Below are 27,997 nucleotides of genomic sequence, written 5' to 3' on the forward strand. Positions count from 1 at the left end.
GAACATCCGTTTGTGGTTGATTCATGACCCAGTTTTGGTTGTTTTTGTCATTTATATGTAAAGTTGTTTTCTGGTTTATTTTTCTCCAGTTTAGTGACAGTTTGTGTGCAATTGTTTTGACACCTTGCTGGGTGTCATTTCACGATGAAGACAATGGGATTTTCTGTGTTATACTGACACCTTATGGTGAGTGTGGTGGGTGAAAGAATGGCAGAGGAACAGAAACTTGCAACATTCTGGCACATGACATATGGGAAGCTATACGGTACCAGAAAGTATGATAACCTCATTGTCTACACAGTCTACACAGCAAGGTGACCGTGTATCAACATTTATAATATAAATGTTGATACACGGTGTTATGTTGATATATTATATATATATATATAACATTTATATATATTATATATAAGCATTTCTGCTGATGTATTTGCAGGTATTCCAGTATTTTAATTCCGAATTAGTTAAAGCAGAAGCTGTTAAAAACTTCTCTCCATTTGCATCTCTAGACTGCAAACTGCTGCTGACGACAAAAGGATGTTCTGTGGTAGCTGAAGTGTTAAAAAAAAACCTCTGGCTTCCGCTTGTACACCCTACTCAGGCCACATTTTTTGTCTAACTGCAGGAAGGTAAAATTGTAGCTTTACTTTTGGAAAGGATTTTGTTTTATATCTGCTTACTTGTTATTTCTGTCACCACTGAGATCACGATGACTCCTGTATTTTTAACTTAGAGGTGCAAAATACGTTTTGATTTAAATCTTTTCCACTTTTACAGACACATCCTCTTTTTCGTGCACAGATACAGTAAACACAAAAAAATTTCTTTGAATTAAAGAAAAAGTTCTTTAAATTGTCTAAGCCTTATATCCCTTTTCAGCACCAATCAGCATTTTAAGTTAAACGCACTAACATTTCCCTGTGGTTCACCAACACATTTCCTGTTGCTTCAACAACAGAGAAAAGCAGATGTCAGTGTGACAGGAAAGCTGCTGTCCTGAGATGAGTTCAGAAATGAATTTCTCACACATGCCCATCCCTCACGCAATCTCCTCCGTGTACTGAACTTCGCTACACAGTAGATAAATGACTCAACACAGCAACACAGCCTGCATACGTGGGGCTCGATGGAAAATGTGGCCTCTCAAGGTTTTTGCTATCATATGTAAGTTTTCCATTCTTTTAATAATTTTCTGGGTGAAATTTATATTGATTTCTAACACGTGTTGACATTCTCACTTGATATTTATCATTATCTGATCTGACAGATTTGACTGCTGTTTGTGCAGCTCAGGACGATGTTTATGGTAGGAAAACAGGTCTTTCACAGCATTACACACTTTTTGAGCAGATTGCATTGATTTGATAGAAGCTGTGATGGCAGACTGATTTATTAACATAGTACATGAGACGTTTAAAAATCAAACCAGAACCGACATCACCAAAGCTATGTTTGGGAAGTAGAACATGACTAAAATTATCATGAGGAACATGAAGTACCTTATTGTCATGTGTCTGGCAGCTTCCTAATGAAACAGCAGCTAGTGCAAGTACTCTTGGCACTCTTTCATGTTTACCTAAAGTTTTTGCGCATACTTTAACAAGTCAGGTTATTTTGTCCATCCTTGTGTCATCTTCAGCCGACTTTTTTGTATGGTTGCCTGAGCAAAAATGATTTAAATTGGGTTTAAATTTCACTGAGTGTCTGTTAGTTGTCTCTCACAGTTTCCCAACTGTCATGTATTAAAATGACTAACTGTATAATTCATAATGGCAGCTAGAACTCAGTTATCCATAACATCCAAAGTTTGTTCATGTCTACTTTCTTCCACCAGTCACCCACACTTCAGACATACAACCAGTAACCAGTTCTCTGCTTGCAACTGTCTATGGTAAGATTTTGACCGCTGCATGTTGTGCAATCATCATGTAGCCTATTTACAAACTTTTAAAGGTTTTAATTAAAAAATGTGATGTTATAAAACTAATGTTGCTGTAGAGTCTCAGGAAATACTAAATGCATGTATCAAAAGCAACTGGAATGTTGTTAATATTATCATTATTGGTTCATGAAGATATTTCACTTTATTTGGGGAAGAAACTCGAACAACACTGAGAGTTGACAGGTTGGTCAATGACACGCATGCGGTAATTTACTGATAATTTACTGTTGTGCTATTCCATTGGATTTGAATAATAAAAAAGATATGTCACCATGACTGTTATCAAAAGGTTATTGCTTTTGTTTGCTGGCTTGGATGGTATCATCACAGTGGTTTCTCAAGAAGTAACCAGTTAAAAATTAAAACAAAACTGATTATCAGTATAATAACTGGATTTCAGTGTAAGAGATAGTTAGTAAGAATTAATTTGTGACATATTTTTGCATCTTGTTATGTCTTTTTTGTCACTCCACATGTTAACAACATTCTTTAACACATTCATTTCAGATAGAACATAAGTTTTTAACTAGATGATATCTTTGTGGGGAATTTTTTCAGACCCACCTACACCAACTCTCAAGCTGCTGACTGGAAGGCCAGATGTGTTTGAAAGTGAGGTACTGGAGTTCAGCTGTGAAGTGAGTGGCTCAGACTGGACGTTCACCTGGTACAGAAATGGAGTAAAGCTGGTAAAAGAAGGACCATCATTCAAAGTCCCTTCAGTCACTCAAACCGATCGAGGACAGTATACCTGCAAAGCTCACCTGAAATCCAGAGGAGTCAGCTCTGGACCCAGCAACACAGCTGATGTGGAAGTTTATAGTGAGTAAATGGTGCTCATGCTTCAGTACAGAACTGCATTCAATAAATAAGGCTACTTTATAAGTGGCTATTTTTTACCCCTCCCGTAGCTGCCTAAACCTCTCAACCATCATGACATTTTTTCTCCTTTGTGCTGTAGGATTCAAAAACATGACTGACACAGTTAGACTCAGACAGTTAATATTTCCTTTTCTTTTTTTTTTGTACTTCAAAAGCAGGACGTTGAACTTTAAAAAGAAAAAAAGATTCAACTCAAGCTGCAGCCATATTGGCAGTCAGCAAACCTATATATATAACTTATTTGGTTAAATCATTATGGCAATTAATGCATTAACAATCAAGGGTTAACTTTCCTAAGCATTGTGTTCTGAGAGCTGTCAGCTGCTCACAGAATCCCAAAGTTTAACTTGCACATCTGAATTTGAAAAACAAAAAAACAGTATACACTCATACTGGAGTTGCTATGTTACCTGATGCATAATGTTTCTATGCAATGATGTAATGTTCTCTTTTCCTTCTTTATTCTGAATAGCAACAAAGCCTAAACCCACTGTGACTGGAAGTCCTTCCTTTGCCCCGATGTACCCTGAAGAATCTGTCCTCCTCACATGCACAGTCAGTGTGTCATCCGGATGGGATTATGTGTGGTTCCATAATGGGAAGGAAATTCAAGCAGCCAACAGTGATACTTACAGAATAGCTCCTATAGTTCATTCTAGCAGTGGAGAGTACCGGTGCAAAGCCAAGAGAGGAGAAGGCCCTTTCTACTCTGAGGAGAGTGACGCTTACTCTCTGCAGGTTTCTGGTAAGCATCTCTATATGTTGCATCACCTGCCAGGTTACACTGCAGCACAGGCAGAATGACCACTTTATTGATTTTCATCTAACTGAGCCTGGATGCATTTTTGGATGAATGTGTTATACTTTAGTCTGCTGATGATGCACATTTATCTTCCTTTAAGCTATAATTTCATGATGCAGTTAATTTTAGTGGACCTTAATATGAGGATGTCTACATTTTTCAGACCCACCAACACCAACTCTCAAGCTGCTGACTGGAAGGCCAGATGTGTTTGAAAGTGAGGTACTGGAGTTCAGCTGTGAAGTGAGTGGCTCAGACTGGACGTTCACCTGGTACAGAAATGGAGTAAAGCTGGTAAAAGAAGGACCATCATTCAAAGTCCCTTCAGTCACTCAAACCGATCGAGGACAGTATACCTGCAAAGCTCACCTGAAATCCAGAGGAGTCAGCTCTGGACCCAGCAACACAGCTGATGTGGAAGTTTATAGTGAGTAAATGGTGCTCATGCTTCAGTACAGAACTGCATTCAATAAATAAGGCTACTTTATAAGTGGCTATTTTTTACCCCTCCCGTAGCTGCCTAAACCTCTCAACCATCATCACATTTTTTCTCCTTTGTGCTGTAGGGCTCAAAAACACAACTGACACAGTTAGACTCAGACAGTTAACATTTCCTTTTCTTTTTTTTTGTATTTCAAAAGCAGGACGTTGAACTTTAAAAAGAAAAAAAGATTCAACTCAAGCTGCAGCCATATTGGCAGTCAGCAAACCTATATATATAACTTAATTGATCAAATCATTATGGCAATTAATGCATTAACAATCAAGGGTTAACTTTCCTAAGCATTGTGTTCTGAGAGCTGTCAGCTGCTCACAGAATCCCAAAGTTTAACTTGCACATCTGAATTTGAAAAACAAAAAAACAGTATACACTCATACTGGAGTTGCTATGTTACCTGATGCATAATGTTTCTATGCAATGATGTAATGTTCTCTTTTCCTTCTTTATTCTGAATAGCAACAAAGCCTAAACCCACTGTGACTGTAAGTCCTTCCTTTGCCCCGATGTACCCTGAAGAATCTGTCCTCCTCACATGCACAGTCAGTGTGTCATCCGGATGGGATTATGTGTGGTTCCATAATGGGAAGGAAATTCAAGCAGCCAACAGTGATACTTACAGAATAGCTCCTATAGTTCATTCTAGCAGTGGAGAGTACCGGTGCAAAGCCAAGAGAGGAGAAGGCCCTTTCTACTCTGAGGAGAGTGACGCTTACTCTCTGCAGGTTTCTGGTAAGCATCTCTATATGTTGCATCACCTGCCAGGTTACACTGCAGCACAGGCAGAATGACCACTTTATTGATTTTCATCTAACTGAGCCTGGATGCATTTTTGGATGAATGTGTTATACTTTAGTCTGCTGATGATGCACATTTATCTTCCTTTAAGCTATAATTTCATGATGCAGTTAATTTTAGTGGACCTTAATATGAGGATGTCTACATTTTTCAGACCCACCAACACCAACTCTCAAGCTGCTGACTGGAAGGCCAGATGTGTTTGAAAGTGAGGTACTGCAGTTCAGCTGTGAAGTGAGCGGCTCAGACTGGACGTTCACCTGGTACAGAAATGGAGTAAAGCTGGTAAAAGAAGAACCATCATTCAAAGTCCCTTCAGTCACTCAAACCGATCAAGGACAGTATACCTGCAAAGCTCACCTGAAATCCAGAGGAGTCAGCTCTGGACCCAGCAACACAGCTGATGTGGAAGTTTATAGTGAGTAAATGGTGCTCATGCGTCAGTACAGAACTGCATTCAATAAATAAGGCTACTTTATAAGTGGCTATTTTTTACCCCTCCCGTAGCTGCCTAAACCTCTCAACCATCATGACATTTTTTCTCCTTTGTGCTGTAGGGTTCAAAAACATGACTGACACAGTTAGACTCAGACAGTTAACATTTCCTTTTCTTTTTTTTTTGTACTTCAAAAGCAGAACGTTGAACTTTAAAAAGAAAAAAAGATTCAACTCAAGCTGCAGCCAACTTAATTGATCAAATCATTATGGCAATTAATGCATTAACAATCAAGGGTTAACTTTCCTAAGCGTTGTGTTCTGAGAGCTGTCAGCTGCTCACAGAATCCCAAAGTTTAACTTGCACATCTGAATTTGAAAAACAAAAAAACAGTATACACTCATACTGGAGTTGCTATGTTACCTGATGGATAATGTTTCTATGCAATGATGTAATGTTCTCTTTTCCTTCTTTATTCTGAATAGCAACAAAGCCTAAACCCACTGTGACTGGAAGTCCTTCCTTTGCCCCGATGTACCCTGAAGAATCTGTCCTCCTCACATGCACAGTCAGTGTGTCATCCGGATGGGATTATGTGTGGTTCCATAATGAGAAGGAAATTCAAGCAGCCAACAGTGATACTTACAGAATAGCTCCTATAGTTCATTCTAGCAGTGGAGAGTACCGGTGCAAAGCCAAGAGAGGAGAAGGCCCTTTCTACTCTGAGGAGAGTGACGCTTACTCTCTGCAGGTTTCTGGTAAGCATCTCTATATGTTGCATCACCTGCCAGGTTACATCACGTCTTACATATCTACAACGCCGTCACCAGTTAAGTCACCGTACAACACAAGCCTTCATTTTGTCACAGACTTAAGGTTCAATATAAAATCAAGGCAAAACAATGATATCATACACAAAAACATATCTTGGTTAATACACTTATTAACCAGTGTACCGGTTAATATATACCATAAATATGTCTGAAAATTGTTCAAAAATATGTTCTTTTAAGTTATATTTTGTGTTGTTGATTTTTCATTTTGAATAGTCTTTTTGGTACATCTTTTCAGACCCGCCTACACCTATTCTAAAGCAGCTGACAGGTTGGCCGGACATGTTTGAAAATGAGATGGCAGCATTTAGCTGTGAAGTGAACAGCTCCGAGTGGACATTCACCTGGTATAGAGATCAAAACCGGCTCCAAACAGACTCAGTGCTGACCCTGGATAAAAGGGGATTAACGCTCAACATCACTTCTGTGGCTCAAACCCATCAAGGACTCTATGTCTGCAAAGCTCACCTTACATCCAGAGGCGTCACCTCTGGATACAGCGAACCTTTTAACATCAAAGTTCATGGTAAGTGCTCATGCTTTTGTATAACACAACTTTATATTGAACTGGTATAAGATCATGTGCATCTTATTAAAGTTTAAATGTTTTTTCTTAAAATTTACACAGCATCTCTTCCTCTATATTTATGTAAATTAATCTAAAGTAGTTCACTACATTAGTAGCATTTACAATAGTAGCATCATAAATGTAAAAGCAAGGCAAAACAATTTTACAAGACTGCATCAGGTTGAACAGGTGCACCTTATAAAAAAAGAGTCCATTTCACAGTCTTTGTTTTACAGAGAAGCAGCTGTATGTTTTTAACAGTGCTTTTATTTCAGAAAAAATACCAGTACCGACACTGAAGAGGAATCCTGATTTGAACCCAATGTACGTTGGAGAAACAGTCACATTTACTTGCAACGTTGATGTGTCCTTCGATTGGAATTACCGGTGGTACAATGATGAGGGTGTGCTTCGTGATACTGGTAAAACAATCCACGTCCACTTTAGTCGTTCTCATGAAGGGAATTATTCTTGCAAAGCCAGCAGAGGTGTAACAACATCAACAAGCCGCAGTGAGAAAATACCACTGTATGTTCATGGTAGGTCAAAATAAGCAATGTTATCATGTTGTAATAAGATGAAATGTTTCAATCAAGTTGTCAGTTTTCTTACTGTCAGTTAAAAAGATGAGAAAACAGGCTGTCTTAATTTAGGTGCAGAAGCACCATGCTTCCGTTATTCTATGCATTTTCTGTTGAAACAGGATGTTGTGGTATAGCAGAACACTATCAGAGTGGCAGTGTGTGTGTAAAGGTGGAGTTCTTGGGGAAAGATGAGATCATTTGTATGAGAAGAGGATGCAACACATGCAATCTTTTGTAAAAAGAGAAATAATGAATATCACATCACGTTAAGAAGAAATTGAGAAGTGATAATGGACTTGAATTGGAAAATATTAGTGATCAAATATCTATTAATTAATTTCAATTAAAACTGATTTCATTAAAGTAACCAGAAATCAATAATAAGTGATCCATGCTTTATCATTTAACAAATGTTGAGTTAATAATTTGCAACAAGAAATTTGACTTATCATTTCAGGAATTTTAGAGGTTGTGAGACAAAGTGACAAAAAGAGAATGCATCCATTTTTATCACCTCCATTATTACCCCTCATGGAACTGTGCAGTGAGAAACTTTAAACGACATACCACTGTTCCATTTCACACTAGGTTTAAACTGCAGTTGACCAAAGCCTCAACCTAATTTTTCACACCAAACAATGTAAAGGACTTTCAGTGGCAGCTACAATAAGGATCTGTAAAATGTTGTAATATTTCCACTGTCTCATTAGAAATTCCCGTTCCATTACTGGAGCCTGCAACCAAGTGGTTGGATGTGTTCCCCACTGAGACAGTGAAGCTGACCTGTAGGATGCAGGGAAGCTCTGGCTGGATATATACATGGTACAAAGATGCGGAAGAGGTCCGGGTTGATGAAATAGTGACTTCTGAAAAGGATGGAACCACTCTTACCATCAGGTCTTCTTCCTCCTCGCACCATGGAATGTACAGCTGCTCAGGAAAACTGAAGGGAAGGTCTGTCAGAAGCAACCACAGTTCCAATGTCTCACTTCATGTTTATGGTGAGATACTTTCTTTTCATTACTTTCTTTTTTTGTTTGTTAAAGGTAGAAAGTAAGAAGTCTTCTACTCAAACTATACCTTCAAATGCTATTATACTTTTTCCTTTTTATTATTATCTACACTCAGATTCAACACCAGGAGTCACAATTGTGCAGCATCCCGAGGCCAGTTTGATGCACACTGGAGATTCAGTCTCCTTCAGCTGTGGCAGCAATGTCTCAACTGGATGGGATTATGTGTGGTTCAAAAATGACCATCAACTCGTCACATCTGGGAACAATCACAGCATCAGTTCTGCTCTGACAACAGACTCTGGATTATATAAATGTCAGGCTAAAAGAGGAGAACATACAGTCCTTACGTCAAACCAGAGTAAATCTGTAGACCTCAAAATCAGTGGTACGATTATTGGCTTCTTTCTTTCATTGTTCTGCTGTTGTTATTACAGTGTTATTACAGCCAGTGTTGTGTTTGTTGCAGCGCGCCCACAGGCTATTATAATCTTGCAAACAACCTGGTCAGAGGCCTTCTCCACTGACAGCCTACTGCTCAAGTGTGAAGTGGCGGATGGCAATTCATGGAACTACACCTGGTAATACCATTAATAACACTAATCCACACTGATAAGTGTGGATTCTCACCCTTCTGAAAATTCCACAAAATCCTCTTCAAACAGGTTCAGAGATGGACAAACAATTGATCTGCCACCCGCAGAGACACATAAGGTCACACCCCAGGATGACCCAGAGCAGAGTCAGTACATCTGCAGAGGCGAACGTGATGGCAGACCATCATATTCAGAAAAGAGTGATTCTTACAAGACCAAGAACCTTCGTGAGTATAAGTTATTAAGTTATTATCTTTCATCCAAAAATATTCTGTCTTGCTATCATTCTTTATTTTTGTTTTTAATGTGTAGTCTTAAAGAGAAGAGTCCTTCTCTCCATCTCTGGCTGTCTCTTCTTTGGCATCATCGCCATCTTCATTGGATGCATTGGGCTCAGAATCTTCCGCAAACCAGGTTCAGCATTGGCTTTAAACTAATCTTAAAGTGCCTTATTTCTAAAGGTACTGTATGTTATCTTAATATGGCTGTATCCAAGGCCAGACAGTTGTTTAGCTGCACACTTTTCCTGCGGCTGTGCTCTGTTCTGAATCTCTGTGAAATATTTACTCAATGCCATAAAACGAGCAGGAAAAGTAGCGGATAGCTGGTGATGCATTCTGCTGAAAAAATGACAAAAGGTTCTGTCAGGAGTTCAAATGCAACTTTAGCTGTAGATGTGACGCACATTTTGTGAAAAATAGAACAAATAAAAGCCACAGTTACTTGTCATTTGACTTCTTTCTTTTCTTGTCACATAGTTGCTGATGATGAGAAACCAGATGAGAGCGAACTGTTTCTGAGCATGACGAAGTTAAAGGACCATTCTGGTATGTTCACACCTGCTCTAGTGGCTATGGGTTTGTCACCCTTTTTATGGTGCAATTACAATGCAAACAATGACTCTATTCTGAGCTATTTTTGACATTAGTTGACAATTTGTGGAACTGCCCAGTGACTTTTTGATTCATTTTCTCATAGTTTAGTGTAAGCTGTTATATTCAAATTCCTTCCTTTTTCCTGCTGCAGATGTACCCTGTCCACTGGTTGAGTACATCAGTGATGCTGCTTTGAAGGCCGGGCCCAAAGGTATTAAAGAAAAAAAGTGATTAAAACAGACATCATCTGTTATTCCTTTGTAGCGGCATTTAGAAAAAAAAGAATTAGATTGACATGATTATTTTCTAAATTAATGAATTAATTGCTAATTCTACAAAAAGTCATAAAAAAGTGAGGCATCAGTCAAGGTTTTCCATCGCAGAACACATGCTGAAATACCCTTTTTTTTTTACTTATTTGCTTAAAGAATTATTTATTGTCATAGTACTGACAGTTTCTGTTTATCTGATACGCAGCAATGGATGAGAATCTTGAAATCTGCAGTGAAACAACGCCATTACCAATAACCTCACAAGAGGACCACGGTAATAAATTTTCATTTAATGGACTTCTGATATGAGCATAGTGTGTAATGCTGTGTCATTCTTGCTGTGTGTTTGTTGATGAAACACAACTAACTGAACTATCTCTTTGTCCTCAGCTGTGATGACTAACGGCCACGATGCAGCAGAAAATGGCAGTGCGCTGGTTTCCTTTCAGCAATGAGTCTCACTCATTTGACTTCTGATACAAGAAAAGGTTTTGGTACACTGCTCAGTGATTTAGGCAGTTGTTGAGATATTGCAGTCTTAAGCAAAATGCTGGACCGAGAGACCAGCTAACATATTGCATAATTGTGTTTTGCACGTTTTATCTTCTTAAAACAAGAAATCTGCAGTTGTAGATATTTTTTTCACATCATTGTTAGGATTAATGGCCATATTGTTAATGATGGGCTGCACAGTGCTGTGGCGGTTAGCTCTTCTGGGGTCTTTCTGTGTGGAGTTTGTATGTTCACGCCGTGTACGCATGGGTTAGGTTCTCTCTGGGGATGGTTGGAGCGTGGATGGTTGTTTGTCTTATTTGTCACTGTGTAGCCCTGTGATGGACTGGCAACCTGTCCAGGGTGTACCCTGCCTCTCGTCCAATGACAGCCCTCCCGCAACCCTGAGTTGGATTAAGCAGGTATAGAAAATGGATGGATGGATTGTTAATGATGAAACATTATCTAACTGATAATCTTTGTTTCCCAAGTTGTGTCAGTTTACCAAATAGACACCAGATGTCAGTAGATGTAACTTTTTCACAGCTTTTTTTAATGTATTAAATGTTCAGCAATGAATGTAATCTTTTTTCCCTCTTCCAAAGCAACCAGTTGGATATTTTCTAAATATTTATCAATGCTATTGTGCCTGTCTATATGAATTTTATGAAAATACAAAATACAAAAATTTTGCCATTGGTTTGTCCGATATCAATCTGCACCATCAGATGTGACTGCAACACTCATCTGGTTTGTAGTTCAGTTCAGTCAGTAGAGACCTGTAAGACAACAGGGAACAAAACCGACATGGAACACAGTTAGTATCCAAACAAATCTCAAATGCAAACGTTTTTATCCACTCAAAAAAAGTTTGAATGTTGCAAACACAAACTCTGGACTCACATCTACTTGAGGATGTCAGACAGTTTCTCCAAATAGTAGTCATAATTCTCCTGACAATCCTCCCATGGCTTAAAGCTCTCGTCCTCCTTTTCCACATACGTTTCCCAGATATGTAGGAAGTCAGCTGGCTTCATCATTCGCAGCTTGCAGCCAGCATGCACCAGAGCCTTAAGGCCTTCCACTATCTCTGGTTGCTCCCACTCAAAGAGACGGGAGCAGAATATGCATAGACGAAGCTTTTTGCGCTGTTGGAGGATGTTTGTCAACTTGGCTGCACACGCTGCACAGGGACTGGATGACACATACCATGTGACATCATACTCTTGGGAGGAGTTAGGGAGCACCTAGAAAGTCAGCAGTGGAGATTTATGAACACTTAAAGAAAAGGAAAAAAAAAACACCATAAGCAAGGGAAGTACTTTTTTCTAGTTTTATTAATTTATTTTATGGAGACGGATGTATTCTATAAGATTAAAAAAGAAAAAGAGTACCATGCAGAAGTTTGGGCACCCCCTTAACCAACTTGTGTGAGCTAGAGCTCATATAAAATCATTGTGAGAAAAAGGCCAGACCATAAAGATTTCATAGTTTTAAGAATACTGCATCTGCTCAATTAATAATAAACCCTGATTTGAAAAATAGAGCGAGCTCTGTGCTGGAAACTGCTCTGTAGCCCCTGGAGCTGGTTGCGGAAAAGATCACAATGTTTCTCTAAGCCGTGACGCTCTCTGTAATTTAAAATAAGTGTCGCTGATGAAGAAGGAGAAGCCTTTCAGAAAGGCAGAACAGCTTTTATAGGTAGCAGTTTCCTTATTTAAGAGTTTTCCGGCAAGAGGAATGCTTAAGACCAAGTCAAAATCTGGAAGACTGAGAAAATTTTGGATAAAGGCTGCTTATTAGATTTTATAAGAGCTATGTTCGCCGCAAAAGACCTTCAGGAAAACAAAATTCGATTTCAGAAGTTTTTTTGTTAACATCAATACAAGCATATTTAATTTAGAAACAAGTCCAATCAACTGATTGAGTTAAAATTGGACCTTTGCGCTTCAACTAGCAACGGTATGAAGGAAAAAGGGTGCATATTTCACGAAGAGAACACCTCTTTGAAAACAGGGAGGGGTGGATCATGCTATGGGTTTGTGTTGTAGCATTTCCTTCAGCTATCAGGCTTCTCTCCTGTGGAACCAGCTCCTGGCTTGGGTTTGGAAAGCAGAGTCCCTGATTAGGATTTGGTTTAAAACAGTTCTTTCTCATAAAGCTCATAGTTTGGATGCATAGATTGCATTTAATGCAATATTTTTAAATGTTGTTTGTTTATAAATCTAGACAACTATTCATGAAAAGGCAGTCTATAAAAAGACTATTGTATTGGAATAAAGTGAATTGGATTGTATGTAAGATGTGTGCATATTTGCTTTCTCTATGAAGGGTCTTGAGGTGATTTGTATTGTGATCTGGCATCATGAAAAAAAAAAAGAGCTTAAGTGAACTGAACGTCAGTCTGTGACACATATATATCAATTAAATGCCTGCAAGATTTGGAAGTGTTCGTAATAAAGCTATGAAAAGAGGATGGCTTCAACAGCATAATGATGCGAAACAAACAAAAATAAACGATTCAAGAGGCGGAAGCTAAAGGTTTGCTCATGGCCCTCACTGTTCCCCAGCCCGAACTTGACCCCAGGGAATAAAAGAACAAGAAGCCTTTTGCAATAAGAAGATGTGAAAAGTCCCCAAACAAGAACTGAAAAACTAGCTGCTATAGAAAGTTTACACCGTGAAACTAGACTGATCAAAGGTTATGTGATTACTAACCTTGAAAACCTTTGCTTCACACACACACACACACCACCCTTTTTTTCTTTACTGTGAAAAATACAAATAGAAAGTAACCTTGCCTAAAATATCAACGAAATGTGTAATTTTTTACATTATGCCTACTGGAAATCAGGTTCCTTTTTACTCAAAGCAACATTTTGAGTTTGTCAAAATATTTTGCAGGCTGCACTTTCATCACCTGTTGAAAGAAGGCCTCTTCTGCATGAGCTGTGGCATGCTCATCTTCCATGTAGCCTATCAGAGGCTCTGTGCTGCCTCCTGCTGTGTCCACTCTGAAACACAGCAGGGTTTTGTTCCGCCCCGATGAATACTCCACATTCCTGAACTGAAACTTGAAGTAGAATGGGCTCATCTGCTCCCTGATGTAGAGTCACAGTGAAAATTGTTACCAATCAAATGTTTTCCTTTCAGTTAAATCACAAAACACTTTGTCATCTCTGAGGTTACATGTATCAGCTGACCAGTTTTTTAACGTAATATTTCACCTTTTTGTAATGATACATGACAGTACAACACAATAACATGCTGTGTGGTAACAAGATCATCACTAAGCAATCTGATGTTTTCGTTGCTTTTATAAGCTTCCAAATCATCTCAGGATCTAATCAGTGATTGTGTCAGTTCATTTCTGACTCACACAAAGCACATTCTCTCCTTGTATTGTTTAATTTATCTTTTGTCATGTTGCACATAAAGAGCCAGATGGATCACAGAAATAGATCTCTTATAGCTTCGATATCAAGCAATCTCAAAGGATGAAAACAGGGGAACAGATGCTAAGCGGGGTGATAAAGCAGGGCCCAGTGTCTGTGTTCGCTCTGTGACTCATCCCTATTCTTAACACTGGGCTGGGAAATGATAGCAGGTGCAAGCCACTGGTATCCTTCCTCACTAAAATAATGCATTCTGAATCATGGTGGTAACAGAAATGAATGAGACTTGCCAAACAGTGGTTGTGTTAAAGAGCAAACATGCTTACAGGGACAAACTGACTCCAACTTCTTAATTTTGGTTGATATATTAAGTCTTACCCACCCTGTGACAATCTCAAATGGAGGCAGCTCTATGGGTTGAAATTCTCCATTATCCTCACTGTTGTTTGCCTCTGCTCCCATTGCCCCTGCTCCTGTTGCCTCTGTTCCCGTTGCCCCTGCTCCTGTTGCCTCTGCTCCCGTTGCCCCTGCACTTTCACCATTCCTCTTCACTTCATCAGTCTTGGGTGGCTCTGGGGTCTTCTCCTGGTTCTTCACAAGTTTGTCAGCCTTTTTCACAATATTCTCCTTCCCTTTTTCCTTTTCCTTTTCATCATTTGCTTTTTTTTCCACCTTTTTCTCTTTCCTCTTCACACCCAGTCGGCTGGTTCTGTCGGCCATGGTTTTGTGTAAGTGGGTGAGAGTGTTGGATGAAGAGAAGGGGTGACAGAAATAGAAAGAGAGAGAGAGTGTAAGTAGGGTGATAACCCTAGTGCATTTACAGAAATAGACACTATTGTGTGTTGAGGTAGGAGTCAAAACACGTGCATGTCTGGGCGAGCGTGGGGGCAGGCTGCACACTTAACTCACTCCCCCTCTTTCCATGGTCTAACTGATAAAAGGCCAAATGACAACAAATTACTGAGTACAAATGCACTGCATGGGAAGCGCAGGTAAGAAATTAACTTAAATTTCCTCAATGTTTTAAGCAGTTGCCAAAACAAGAGCAGAAATTTTTCTATAAATGCATTGCCTGAAACATTGGTTGCTCTTTAATCCCTCAGGCTTTCTAACTGTCATCGGGCCAGCAACAGGCAGGTTATTAATAAGCATTGCTTGGCTGTATGCATGGGGTAACCAAGGCTTTCTAGATACTGAACACCATTTTTTGTTTGTGCCAACTCCAAAGTTCGGCAGCCCATTAGGCATTAGGAAGGCCATCTAAAGGGCACTGCAAATAGGGGAATAATTGAAGCACAGGAATACAAACAAATGCAGGAAAGCGTTTGTCCCTGCGCTGTGAATAAAAGTGCATCCGTGCAGTGTGGCCTGTTGTGCGTGTGACCGTGAACAATCAATCTCTGAAATCACTCTGCATCAATATGGTGCTCTGCTGAGGCCATTGTGTGGGGGAGGGGAGGAATTGTTTCTGCAAGGGTGTATGTATTTGTGTGCAGATGGAAAATGTCTCCCTGCACTGCAGATGTAATAACTTGAGGCAGGAGGGAGAGGGCAGGAGGGATGGTGGGCAGTTCAATTCCAATTTCCTCTCTTTCCTTAGTCTCACTCTCTGCCAAGTAATTCATTTCAGAGGCAATTACCAAAAGGACTGCATCTCGGCCCAGTCGTCTAACTCAAATGGATGAGCTGTCACAGCCGGAGGAGGTGGGGAGGCAGGGTGGGGGGGGTGGAGAGCAACGCTTCAAGCTGCTCCACATACAATAACAAACAACAACACACCCAGGGAGTAAGCAGACAACACATACTTTAAAGATGAACGCGCTGACACATCCACACAGATATCTGGAAACACATCCAAATCCACAGAGACGTCCTGGGGTGATCATCATTAAGATCACAGCAAACTTTGATAATTATGATCTATGAGGGACTTCTTATTGTATCTCCCACAGATTTATACACTTGTTCTGAGGTGGTTTTCAAGGATGAACAAAAACAGCTACACTGTTTCTGCTGTAGATAAGCTCTATTGTAATTTGGTGGTCATTTTCAAACGTACTGATTTTGACGCTTGCTGTTCCATATCATTCAAAGATAGCCTGGTTTTATCCCTTTAATTTATTAGTACACTAGTACTTTGTTTGTGAGATGAGGTTATATAGAGAAAAAAAGGGGCCATGTAGGATATGACAGCTGCCTGCCTGCTGACTCAAATTTTACTTTAATGGAATTATTGTAATTACCCTGCCTCCCCACTGGCCCATCCCTGTCTAATGGAGTCCTTGAATAAAGACAAGCACACACTGCTGCATTCACCGTTTCTCCTTCAAAGTCGTTCAAAGTCAGTTGAAGCGAAGTCTCTGTTACACCACAAGCACTTGCTCTCTGCCAGTTCTCTGGAGCGGACACAGGGTCAAACCCATTTTAACTCCTCAAAGTTCAAATGTTAGAAGAAGACAAAAATCGTTGATCAAGAAAATTAATTGGAACCTGCCTTCATTCTGGGGAGAGAAAAAAATTAAGCTTTTCTCTAAAAGCATGCACACTCACATCTTCCAACCGCACACAGTTCTTTGTTAAGTAGAGAAACTCATTTATTATGATTCCCAGTGATAACTCATACATATATACATAGAGGAAAACAATAAGTGGAATATATTGTTTAGCAGTTGATGGCACCCTTCAAATATTACACTAAATTAAATAATGGTTGCCTCTGGGGTTATTGTACATAAGTGAAAATAAATCAGATGCTACAGTATGCAATAATTGGCTATTTGGCAATGATTGGTTTGTCAGTGTTGGCTGGTGTAGACAAAAACTGTCTCAAGTTGGGAAAACAGAGAGGAAGGAGTTTTGAGGTTGTCTAGAGATCCTGATCAGGCAAAAAAATGTCAGAGTGAATGATTTAGTATTGATCTGCTTTTAGCTCTCAGTCAATAGTATGCGGTGTGATTGTCTGTGTGCAGGCAATCCACACCTACATCCATCTTGAGAAAGGAAACTGCGATTCTTTCAATCTCCTATTGAATGGGCTGCAGTATCAGCACTATATTGCAATGCTAGCTCTGTTTCTCTCAGGAGCAACAGAGTTTTGTATCCAAGAAGTCACTTCAATTTCAGCTAGAGGTGAAAGCATGAAGTTGCTATTTAAGTAAAAGAAATGCTGGATTCTAAGATTTAAGTCCATAATAATCTGTAGTTCGCTTTGAGGTAGATGAGTGTCTCGAGGTTCTTTGGTAAGACACGGCCTCTCTCTGGCAATAGAAGGCGCCCAGCTGTCGTGAAGATGCTCTCTACCACGGTGCCACAAGCAGGTATGGTAAATGCTCTTTTGGCCACCTGGGCAAGCAAAGGAAAGTCAATAGCTTTACGGCGCCAGTAATGCAAAGCCTCCTCATCTGTGGGTTCCTCGCATAGGTAGACAGCCAACTCCTGCTCCAGGCTTTTAGCCTGAGTTGTGGGTCTCTGCTTAATGAAAGAGAACAGCTTGCATGGCCGAGAAAGTGAGGAGACTGGAGACTGTGCTGAGACAGGAAGAACCTGGGACTGAGAGTGAAGGTCTGTGTTGAGATCTACTGGACTGGAGGCTGTGGATTGTTTGGATAACTCTTCAATGAGAACTTGTCTGTGCCAGTCAGGGTTGCTGCTCCATGTGAGCTTGAACTGGGGGTCCAGGGTGGTTGCGGTGACGTAGAGGGGGTTCTCTAGTATAGGCACCAGCAGATGCTCCACAGCCTGGCTCAAGCCCAGCAGGAGAGTGGGACAGTTGGGGGTTGTTGTCTCAGAGAGATGTTTACGGAGGCCGAGAACACAGGGCAGAGCCAGGCTAATGGACACATGTCTGTCTGCCTGCACATCTGTCTGTCTGTCTCCATGAACCATATCCCAGGCCTCAGTGAAGGGCTCCAGAGTGTCAGTGAACTCCATCAACAGAGCTCGCTCTGTGCTACTCAGCACCAGCTCCCCAGGACCACTCATCTCCTCCAGGATCTCCACTGAGTCCAGCAACCGCCGAAGCACCTTCATCAAAACAAGAAATTATAACTTTTATCAAAACATTATAATTTCTTTGTCTTAAAGAAACAGTTAAGTAAGCATATGTCTAATAAATAAATGTTATTATGTATGTCAGTGTTCACAGTTCACATTTTATTTACACCCCGACGCACAGGTAGGTGTGTTGTCACTTTTGAATGGTACTGTCATTGTATCTGTTTACATTTGCATTACAGTGTGTAAGGACTAGTTCAGATGTCCAAAAAGGCTTAAGAATTGTGGAGCCAGCTTCCAATATGGGTTTGAGAAGTAAACACACTTTCAAAACTCATAACTTTGCTTTATGACAAATCTTACAGTCCTTTACCTTTAATCATAGTGCTATAAACCAAGGCTGCTGGGGGATGTCCCATGATGCACTGAGCACCTCTCCTCACTCTGCTCGCTTTACTCTTTGCATCTTTATACGCCCTTAGTGCTGCCATTAACTTGATGTTTTTCACTGGCCTTGTGCTTCTGTGTCTGTTTGCTTTACTTCTTTACGTCTTTCTCTTGTCCTGTCCTCTCACCCCCCAGCTAATGGAGGCAGACGGCCACCCTCCATGAGTCTGGCTCTGCTGGAGGTCTCTCCTAGTTAAAAAAGGAGTTCTTCCTCTTCACTATTGCCTGATCACCCGAGCATGCTTGGGACAGGGGACTGACTTGAAATGAAGGTGCAATGCAATTCACTGGTTTCTTTATCGAGACACTTTATTACTCGACATCACACAAATGCAATTATAAAGAATTTGATTATATTGTAATGGACTGAGTTGAGTTGACTTAACTAGATTGATCCTTTCTCTGTAAAGTTCCCTGGTGACCTTTGTTGGGATATTGTTAGTATATACATAATTTGAAATGTGTAAAGATAAAAATAAGGGGTGGAAAATTAGTTACCTGTGTTAACTTTATTTTGATTATAGAAAATGACTTGCCTTAAGCTGAGCAGCCCAGTCTCTTGCAATATAAGGGATATTTCCTGGTCCTCCAGTCATCAACCTATCAAACACCTGGCTCAGTTTTTCAGGTGACACAGCAGAGGTAATGTATTGGTAGAAACAGGCAGCCTTGGCCAGCGTGGAAGAGATCTGTGGACAGGAGCGCAGTCCTTCTCTGACACACTGCTCCAGAGAGCGAGAGAAACAGTCTACCCGAGAAACACCCAAACCCTGCTCCCACGAGTCTTCCCAGTCTCCTTCCTCTCCAACATCACCATGGCCATTCCTGATCCCTTGCTCTGCCTCATTACCGTTGTCCACCACCTCTTTTTCATCTCCATCTTGCCCGGGTGGAACTAGGAAACCGGGAAGACAGCATGGCCTTACTGTTATTGCTGCTGTTCTTGGGAAAGGGTCGGCAACGACACGAAATGCTCTTCCTGACACGCCGTGAGAGTGACAAACTTCATCAAAATCCGCAAGCACGCGACCTGAGCTGCCACCAGTAAGTGGAAGGCACGCCAAGAGAGCCGAGTGCATCTGCCAATCAGATGCAAGAAAATGGCAAGTAACACCAAGATACCTAAAAAGAAAGAAAGAGAAGTGGACTCTTTAGCGAGGGAGCCTAACCAAGCTGCTGTTTTGCTGTTTTTGGTTCATTTTACCTCCTTACCCTGAAGTGGCTCCAGATGAGCCCCTCCAGAGATCCAGGCTGAGACTGAGGGCATGTGCTGATGCCAGTGCCTGACGGGTAGCAAGTTGGGCCTGGTAGGCGTATGCTGGAAGGAGTTGGCTTTGGATGTAGTGCTGGGGCTCAGGAGTATAACGCGGCTCCAGTAGCTGAAGCAACTCTCTGAAGCCTTGATTTTCCACTACGGACACTGGCTGGAGATCACGCACAATCATCTTAGCTATTGCCTCAGAAATCATCACCTGTATTGACAAAATGCAACGCATTTTACTTTTATTATTGCTTCTGATTTCATTGCCATGCCACGATGAACTGTATAAGTAACACTTGCAGGGTTTCATAAGGACTGCTACTTGAATGATAATGAACTTGAATGCACACCTGACGAGGGTCATGTCTGTCAAACTTGGTCAACCCTCCTCCAGAGCCTCCTCCCGCTCCACCCTCAAGACCTACAATTCCTCCAACGCCTCCTCCTGCTCCTCCACCTCCTCCTCCTGCTCCAGTACTGATGGGCAGAGTGTAGCGATTGTTTCCCCCATTGGTGGCAAAACTGTGCAGGGAGCCAGCTGGATATCCCTCTCGCTTCATATCTTTCCTTTTCACAAAGTCATCATACATTGCCGGGTGCTTACGCTGAATAGGGCACAGACAGAGGAGTATAAGAATGTTATTCAAGTGTATTTATCGCTGTGTACATTTCAGTGAAAGGAGATACAGATAGGTTAATCTCCCCCTAGCAGAGAAGCAACAGACTGCCTTTACTTGGCCAGCTTCATACAGCTGAGCCAGCAGTACACAAAGAGATGCTGTGGACACAGCTGTTCCAGCTGCAGCAGACAAAATAAGACTTTTACATATTATTCGTTCCTTTTTTTAACAGACAATCATTCCATTTTGAAAGCATTACCTTGAGATGCGTAACGAAGTTTGACGTAACGCTCCGTTTCGCCTGGATTCTGGTGCCACAAGCCTTACAGTTGGACTCGATTTTACCATTCTCACCTTCAAACACAATATTAAAGTAATCCAGAATAGAAACCTTCGCAACTGACGCCATTTGGAGCCGACTGTTTCTCTGCTCCGAAATAAAAAACAACTTGCTATCGAGGGAGGAAACGTGAGTCTGAGGAATCAGTCTCACCTCGCCTCCGATCATGAGCGCAGGCCGGCGTGTTTACATCCCAATCCGGTATCTCACATGAGAATGTCACGGCACAGACAAAGGAAAAATTAATTAAAAGGACTTGCGTCGCTTGCGCGTCCAAAATCGACCAGGATCAGGTTACACGAGCTGCTGCGGATGGCTGGAAACATGTAAATATAATCGTGAGGCCACATCCGTGCTGTCTGCACTCCCATCCGTCGTTCGGACGCAAGTGAAGGGGAGGCAGAGCGGTGAGCTTCATGGAGGCTCACAGACAGTATCATAATTGGACCAGGAAGTACACACAATGAACGGGAGTTTCTTTCCCTTTTTCGACAGTTTCCGGTTATATTAAACTGGTCCCATTCAAGCTGCTTGGATATTAAAAATGTGCAGTTTTCCAAAATGATGTTAAATGAAGACCGTCTTTGCCTTAGTTTTGATGTTTGAATTGCATAATTAATTATATTTTAACTAAATAAAACCCTAATCAAAGCTTGTATGCAGGCCTATGTTATGTATGTATACATGCAGATATATTTCAAATGAGGGGTTGCTTTAAAGGTGATGTTTTTACAACTGTGTACAATAGAGTTAATCTGTCTGATAATTTGCTGTTTTCTTACACTTCTGTTACAAGCCATCAGTGCCATTCGAGTTGCTCGATTGTGAAAAAACCTGCTACTTGTTAGTTCAAAGGATTCACTTCACAGAAAACAAACAATACGACTGAAAAATGTCATTAAAAACAATACTCCAAAACCTCCTTTATTAGATAAAAGAGGCTTTCACAAATTACATAAAACAATACCCAACAGACATAAGCTTTGAAAATCATTAACTTAATCATGACTTGAGGTCAAACGGTCTCTTCTTCAACAATACTGGTTGAGTCACATATTTAATACTAATTGGAAACAGCATTCTTTAAGTAATTTAACGCTGATGTAACACAGTGTGACATCATCAGAAAGGGGAGCAGAGGATCTAAACAAACATCTACTTGTAATTCATGTTGTAAAAAGTGGTGAAGACCGTTTCTTGAAAACATTCTACGGGGTTGACTGAACCTTTACAGTTTGCTCTGCTACAATCTACAGCAAATTTATTTCACATTTAAGTCCTCAAATACAGCGCTCACAAACACCTCAAATAAGCTACATGCTTATTTGTGTAAAAAAAAATAATAATAAAAAAATTTACCAATAAATCCTGCAGTAGCTACAGCTGTGATTCCCACTTTTTTTTCCCAGCAAGAAGAGTTCACTGCTGAGCTCATTGATGAACTACTGACTCTCTGTCATTGGAGGCCCTTTAGTTTCCTCCTGCGCAGTAGAGTCCGGTACAGTAGAGTCCTTCCCTTTACCACCTTTTCCAGCAGAATTGCTGAGTCTTTCTTCTGGAGTTTGCTCGTTTTTTAAGCCGTGCTTCAGCTCCTCTCTGGTGTTCAAAACTGCAACCTGGAGCGCTGCGATCTCAGCAGAAAGCTCTATTACTGCAATATGACAGAAAATAGAAGGGGACCTTTACTGGGAGTACACAAATGAATTGCATCTTGCACACATGCAAAAAAGGGAACCTTGTCCCAACAATATAACAATCCTAAAACAAATATGTATCCAAACTGGTTTCGTCTTTGCGTGCAATAAATGTTCTTACCTGCATGCAAATAAATTAAATACAAACCCTAATTTAACATCGGCTGAAAATATAGAACGGTATAGCACACTGAAGAGCAAATGGGATGCCTATCACTGGAAGTAAATCATAAAAAAAAAAAAAATTTAAAAAAAGAAAGTGTTGCCTCGGTATCAGAACTGATGCTGAGGGGAGCCCAAAACATTGATCAATACATTTGGATTAACATGGAGCCACAGAGTGTGTGACACTTTTTAAAAAAAAATAAAAAAATCTGTAGCAAATTAAGCTTTTATGGCCTTTGTGTGGACACAATGCTGAGAACTCGACATTTAGCTACATTTTGATATAAATTGTATGAAATTAAATTTGTACATATACAGCAATAGAAAACAATATCATCAGCAGTATACAATCATAGTTAAAATGAAAGCTTAAACTCTTTGTGCCCATGAGTAATCGCATATCAATTTAAAGAGTAAAGACTAGGTTTGGAGCAAAGTTGGAACAAAACATCGACTTGGATATCTGACGTCATACCCTGCTTGAAAGACGACTGCGCTTGTTTAAGAGACTGCGGCACCAAAATCCCAAACCATTTCAGTGGATCTTGCTGAGGGTTCTGGTCTCTTTTCCTGACTGGATTTTCCTGACGAGCTTTCCCAGCACTTGCGTCCTGACTTGCCTTTTCTTCTGCAATATCCTTTTTCGACATGTTTCTTCGCCTGACACCTGAGAAACCAAATACCATGATTTTCTTTTCTTTCCTCTTCATATTTCTGGTAGATATATTACTAATAAATGTATTAACACCACGCCACCTTCTTCACAGGGTCCCACATTCTCCACAGACGCTTGATCTTTTGATTCTTTGCTACACTTTTGGGTCAATCTTTCGGCGCAGAATTCCACCTCACCACCGTCCAGTGTTCTGTAACACACAAGCACGTCAAAAATAATAGAATAAAATAACAAAAACCCAAGTGTGCGATATTTCATTTCCAATTTCTCACCTAACATGAACACAGACAAGTGGCTCCATCTCACTCGCATACTGAAGGGCAGAGACTTGCTTGTTTCCCATGGAATATCGTGCCTGGGTCATGGAAAACCACCCCTAAATACAGGAAGAGCATTCATAGAGAAATAAGAGTTGTCAAAATATAAAACCATGAGACAGAAAAATTAAAGTTAAAATAGATAAATAAATACTCAAACATAAAGTTTCAACCTTCAACAATGTGGAAATAGTGAATTTCTTTGACAAACTGTTGGAAAAATTATATAGATATATATATCTCAGACAAACAAACAGATCATTTCAAATCTTTAACATGTGGCCATGTGGGCCATTCTGGGGGGTCTGGGACCAACTTTCCTTCTCAGACAAGATGACAACTTAAATTTATTTCATTTACAGTTTGTTGGAAAAATTATATAGTTATACTATGACAGAAGAGTCACTCCATCTGTTCACCTTCTATGATTCAAGCAAAAGTGTTTTGACTCTGGTACTAGACTTTCCCATAATATTAACTGGTGAGAAGCACCTCTTATGTTCCTTCCCATAACAAGGAATGGGGAGAGAAGCACCTTTCCCCATAACATTGAATATTCCTACCCATAATAATGAATGGGTACACACAAACATTTGGTTGGCAGAAAAAAATAAAACAAAACAAAACGATTTTAAAAAGCTCTGCTCCAAAAGGAGTACGTATTCGCAATCATTTATGCTAAATATAAACATTTGCAAATACACAAATAAATATACGAGTCTTGAATATAGGCTTTAAAGACATTACAGGAAATTACAGGACTCCACCTGCTCGATGAGAGAGTTGAGAGTGGCTCGTTTCTCCTCCAGTAACTCGAGCTGGTCCATGAATCGGAGAAGCTTTTCGTCAAGTAACAGACGAGAGTCCTCTACTTCTGATACACCCATGTCGACTCCTTGTAAACAAAGCGCTTGATCGTCGTTAGGATAAACCCAAGGCAGACCCAGTTAGTGGTCCTCTGCTTCCGTGTATTATCACGTGACACAAAGTCACTTGACTTATATCACGTGTAAGTGTATCTCGTTAGCACAAAGAAACCAGTCGAGATTATAAATCGACTACGGTTCTGAAGGTGTAACAGTAATTTTCTATTCAATGGCAAATATGCATGCAATGTATAATTTGTAAACTGACAATTTATATGACCTCAACTTAATTTTACAGTTAAATGTAGTCAGCTTTAATAATCTACATTACAACGACAACGGCAACGACATTTTCATAGAATTAAATATTGTACATATAAAATAATTTCGGAAAAGAAATAAACATTTCTTAAAAAAATGTCAAAAACCAAAAACAGTAAGTTCCCATACCGGGAGTCGAACCCGGGCCGCCTGGGTGAAAACCAGGAATCCTAACCGCTAGACCATATGGGACTGTACATTCAGCCTCGAATATAGATAAGATATAAAAGTGGGTATCTATGCGAAATCGAATCTTTTCACGAATGGTCTCTACCGAACGTTAAGATACAAGTGCTAATCAGCTTTGCAGTCGTTATCATGCTCACACACCTTTGTCCATGAATATAGCCTTTCATGATTATTAGTTTTTTTTGACAACGTAACATTTTGTAAATGGCATAATTTTTTTAATCAAACGATTGTAAAGTTATCGCTAAAAGTGGTGGTAGTTATTTCTGTTGGAATTAGTGTGTTTTTTCATTAATTTACCTGACCTAGCTTATCTATTGTCAGTGCACTGTATTTTGGACCAATGTGTTTCGTGTTTTTCTCTCCCAGGGAAAGAGTACTCCAAAGGAGACAGCAGATAGAAGACAGCTTATTTGGTGTCATTTTTATATACCATTTCCATTTTATATATGCGGTAGGCGTTACAGAAGCTTACAAGCAGCCGTTGTATATTGTATGATGACAATAGAGGGCATTTATTCATTCATGCTTGCCCCCGCACAATTGAAACAGCCAGACACATTTGATATCAGCTTGATAAACTGTTCTGTGTGCACATGACACCATATCCCCCAGTAGCTCGCCGTGATCGTATAGTGGTTAGTACTCTGCGTTGTGGCCGCAGCAACCCCGGTTCGAATCCGGGTCACGGCAGGGTTAAAACCCTGGCACGGCTTGGGTGGATTTTTTTTTCTCTGGTTTGTGTATGATATTGTAGTATTTCACACAGCCAAACCTCACAGTTGACATTTTCCTTAGCTGTCTGAACAACTTTCCCTGAACTGTGTTGCTTCTACTGTTCAGTTTTCGGCTCTATATTCTTACGGTCAAGTGCAACATGGACAATATGTCTGATGTGCAGTTTCAAAACCATTATCTCCTGTGATTGTGCTCCAGAATCACACTTTACCAATTGTTACGATATTGTGTGACTTTTTCCCATACTCTTTGCCTCACTTATAAAATAAGAGGAGGGTATTTTGGAGCGAGGCGCGTGTTCATTGGTGCTCACCAAGGCCAGGTGTCAATGTTCCGAGACAAAGAGCCAATCAACTGAGACAGCAGATCGCATGTGCCGTTAGCTCTATGAATACAGATGTCTGATTGGTATTTGTAATCTCTAGTAACAGCCCCAGTCTGTGTAGAGTTCCGTGTTTGAGTTTATATGCACATGAAGAGTTTATCTGGTATATGCAATTTCTCTCTTTGGTAACAGAAAAATACAAAAATCGAATCATCTCAAAGGTTAAACTGCGCGGCTTGACACCTATATTGATAGCATCACTGGTAAGTGTAATATCACAGATAACTGTGATGGAGACTAATGGCTGACAGATGACAGACTTAAACTGGCCTACGCATTTACTACTTATTATCACACTGTTCTATCAATTCTTAGGTTTATCATGTACGTTTTTACAAGCGCATTTCCTATTGGCTTCAATAGATGATGGACGTCTCTTCAGCAAAAGGAGCGCTTCACCCTTACTGGCCACGGGACCTGTCGATTCCCATTTATGTGGCCAATGACCGATCTATGTCGGAGATTCTTCTATTTCTTTTTTCTGTGTCTGGAGTGTTTCTGCTTGCAACATGGCTGATCACAGGGGCCACTGGCAGGCTGGGAACGTGGAGACGTCTGGCTATTTGCTGGTTTGCAGTTTGTGGTTTCATCCATGGTGTCATTGAGGGCTGGTTCTCACTGTATTATGATATTCTTCCTGGAGACCAGAGCTTCCTGTCACAGCTCTGTGAGTACCAACAGAGACGACTTTTTCTTAAGAATTGCATAAACTGTGATGGTGCTGTGTTCAATGTGTTTCATATTTTTCTCTCCCAGGGAAAGAGTACTCCAAAGGAGACAGCAGATATGTAATGTGAGTACATTTCTGCACTAAATAATTCTGAACTCCCACCCCCCAAAGAACAGAAAGAACAAAACTGTTATTAAAGCTGTGACTTGTTTCTTTTCTATCTAGTGCTGATAACTTCACTGTTTGTATGGAGACTGTGACTGCTTGGTTCTGGGGTCCTTTCAGCTTTTGGGCTGTATATTCCTTTTTAACTAATAAACCCTACAGATTTGTTCTGCAGCTCATCATTTCATTAGGTAAGAAGTTACTAAAAAGTTTGCATGATACAATTCATCCTTTTCCACCATACATAGAGGTTGTTTCCCGTTCCATATCTTCCACGTTATGACTCCAGGTCAGCTGTACGGAGCAGTGCTTTACTTTTTCACGGAGCACAGAGATGGTTATGCTCACAGCGAGTTTGGACATCCAATCTACTTCTGGTTCTACTTTGTGTTCATGAATGTGCTGTGGATCGTCATACCGCTGACGCTTATTGTGGACGCGTGGAGAGAGCTGTCAGCAGGCCAAGCACAGGCAGACAACACAAAGACGCAGAAGATGAAGAGTAAATGAGCAGCAACAGACAGAGCGGACTGTGGGACTGAAGGGCACAGATCACAGGACAGAAGACAACTGGTGGAAAAGATACAGCGAAACAGATGCATGGTGCTGGTCCCACCGTCCATGTTCCTTTCAATCGTTTTAGTAAATTTGAACATCAAATAATTTACAGAATTATAAAGGGTTTATATTTTTCCTCTAGCTTTTTACAATAATAATAAAATGAAGAAATCAGGTGTTCTCTCATAGACTTCAGTCTGTTGTTTTATATTTTGCACATCACGGCTTCACAACTCAACTGAATTCTGCCAGACTGGCTGAATGGTTTGTAAAACACCTGGCAACATAAAAAACAAATCAAAGTAAAACAGTTGCACAAAACAGTGACGGATTTTCTGTCAGTTGTTTGATTTATTTGACTACTTGGATTTCTAAATTTGGAAACTAGTTTGTGAGACTGATTGAAGCGCTGAGATCAATCATAGCGCTAAGAAACTGCAGCATTTCTCTCCTAGATGCACTCAAGTAAATAATTCATTTTCCATAGTATAAAGATTGGAATTGGTATTTGTGTGGACTGCCGTTTACTTTCTATACTGTTATTTTGTGTAGCTTATTTCATGTGTATGTGTGTAATTCACATAAGCTACTGGATACCTGAATTT

General features: G+C 40.3%; 5 protein-coding genes and 2 non-coding genes across 9 annotated transcripts; 3 read left to right on the top strand and 4 right to left on the bottom strand.

Moving 5' to 3' along the window:
* The first annotated feature begins 1,000 nt into the window (after positions 1 to 1,000).
* On the top strand, positions 1,001 to 11,197 carry LOC140272063 (cell adhesion molecule CEACAM5). 3 transcript variants are annotated; one of them, XM_072367385.1, is made up of 20 exons: positions 1,003 to 1,164; positions 1,268 to 1,306; positions 1,835 to 1,891; positions 2,501 to 2,764; positions 3,297 to 3,569; positions 3,790 to 4,053; positions 4,585 to 4,857; positions 5,078 to 5,341; positions 5,845 to 6,117; positions 6,431 to 6,718; positions 7,036 to 7,299; positions 8,055 to 8,345; positions 8,473 to 8,745; positions 8,827 to 8,938; positions 9,023 to 9,180; positions 9,266 to 9,367; positions 9,712 to 9,780; positions 9,980 to 10,039; positions 10,306 to 10,374; positions 10,491 to 11,197. In XM_072367385.1, exons 1-20 carry the CDS (start codon positions 1,086 to 1,088, stop codon positions 10,553 to 10,555), a joined length of 3,537 nt encoding a protein of 1,178 aa, XP_072223486.1. In that variant the 5' UTR covers positions 1,003 to 1,085; the 3' UTR covers positions 10,556 to 11,197. The 3 variants fall into 3 exon arrangements, with proteins under 3 accessions (XP_072223488.1, XP_072223486.1, XP_072223487.1); XM_072367386.1 differs by lacking the exon at positions 1,835 to 1,891 and having other exon boundaries at positions 1,004 to 1,164; XM_072367387.1 differs by lacking the exons at positions 2,501 to 2,764; positions 3,297 to 3,569 and having other exon boundaries at positions 1,001 to 1,164.
* Positions 11,198 to 11,295: 98 nt separating this feature from the next.
* apobec2b (apolipoprotein B mRNA editing enzyme, catalytic polypeptide-like 2b) lies at positions 11,296 to 14,803 on the bottom strand. Its single transcript, XM_072366924.1, has 5 exons — positions 14,521 to 14,803; positions 14,370 to 14,460; positions 13,513 to 13,693; positions 11,496 to 11,839; positions 11,296 to 11,371 (listed from the first exon to the last, which is right to left on the bottom strand). The coding sequence occupies exons 1-4, from the start codon at positions 14,705 to 14,707 to the stop codon at positions 11,498 to 11,500; spliced, it is 801 nt and encodes a 266-aa protein (XP_072223025.1). The 5' UTR covers positions 14,708 to 14,803; the 3' UTR covers positions 11,296 to 11,371; positions 11,496 to 11,497.
* A 1,795-nt stretch (positions 14,804 to 16,598) lies between these two features.
* Positions 16,599 to 21,157, bottom strand: LOC140271603 (zinc finger BED domain-containing protein 4). Its single transcript, XM_072366873.1, has 5 exons — positions 20,568 to 21,157; positions 20,039 to 20,293; positions 19,640 to 19,899; positions 18,964 to 19,549; positions 16,599 to 18,010 (listed from the first exon to the last, which is right to left on the bottom strand). The coding sequence occupies exons 1-5, from the start codon at positions 20,814 to 20,816 to the stop codon at positions 17,168 to 17,170; spliced, it is 2,193 nt and encodes a 730-aa protein (XP_072222974.1). The 5' UTR covers positions 20,817 to 21,157; the 3' UTR covers positions 16,599 to 17,167.
* A 436-nt stretch (positions 21,158 to 21,593) lies between these two features.
* ccdc115 (coiled-coil domain containing 115) lies at positions 21,594 to 24,455 on the bottom strand. Its single transcript, XM_072366821.1, has 5 exons — positions 24,268 to 24,455; positions 23,456 to 23,559; positions 23,264 to 23,373; positions 22,983 to 23,174; positions 21,594 to 22,299 (listed from the first exon to the last, which is right to left on the bottom strand). The coding sequence occupies exons 1-5, from the start codon at positions 24,385 to 24,387 to the stop codon at positions 22,091 to 22,093; spliced, it is 735 nt and encodes a 244-aa protein (XP_072222922.1). The 5' UTR covers positions 24,388 to 24,455; the 3' UTR covers positions 21,594 to 22,090.
* A 352-nt stretch (positions 24,456 to 24,807) lies between these two features.
* Positions 24,808 to 24,879, bottom strand: trnae-uuc (transfer RNA glutamic acid (anticodon UUC)). The gene has a single exon. It is a non-coding gene; the product is annotated as a tRNA-Glu (tRNA).
* A 618-nt stretch (positions 24,880 to 25,497) lies between these two features.
* trnah-gug (transfer RNA histidin (anticodon GUG)) lies at positions 25,498 to 25,569 on the top strand. Its single transcript has one exon. It is a non-coding gene; the product is annotated as a tRNA-His (tRNA).
* Positions 25,570 to 26,027: 458 nt separating this feature from the next.
* On the top strand, positions 26,028 to 27,540 carry ebp (EBP cholestenol delta-isomerase). The gene is made up of 5 exons (XM_072366694.1): positions 26,028 to 26,202; positions 26,363 to 26,666; positions 26,756 to 26,792; positions 26,895 to 27,025; positions 27,124 to 27,540. Exons 1-5 carry the CDS (start codon positions 26,107 to 26,109, stop codon positions 27,342 to 27,344), a joined length of 789 nt encoding a protein of 262 aa, XP_072222795.1. The 5' UTR covers positions 26,028 to 26,106; the 3' UTR covers positions 27,345 to 27,540.
* Positions 27,541 to 27,997: the final 457 nt, after the last annotated feature.

The sequence above is a fragment of the Leuresthes tenuis genome, unplaced genomic scaffold (assembly GCF_036924035.1).
Source record: "Leuresthes tenuis unplaced genomic scaffold, fLeuTen1.0.hap1 SCAF_16, whole genome shotgun sequence".
Taxonomy (NCBI): domain Eukaryota; kingdom Metazoa; phylum Chordata; class Actinopteri; order Atheriniformes; family Atherinopsidae; genus Leuresthes; species Leuresthes tenuis.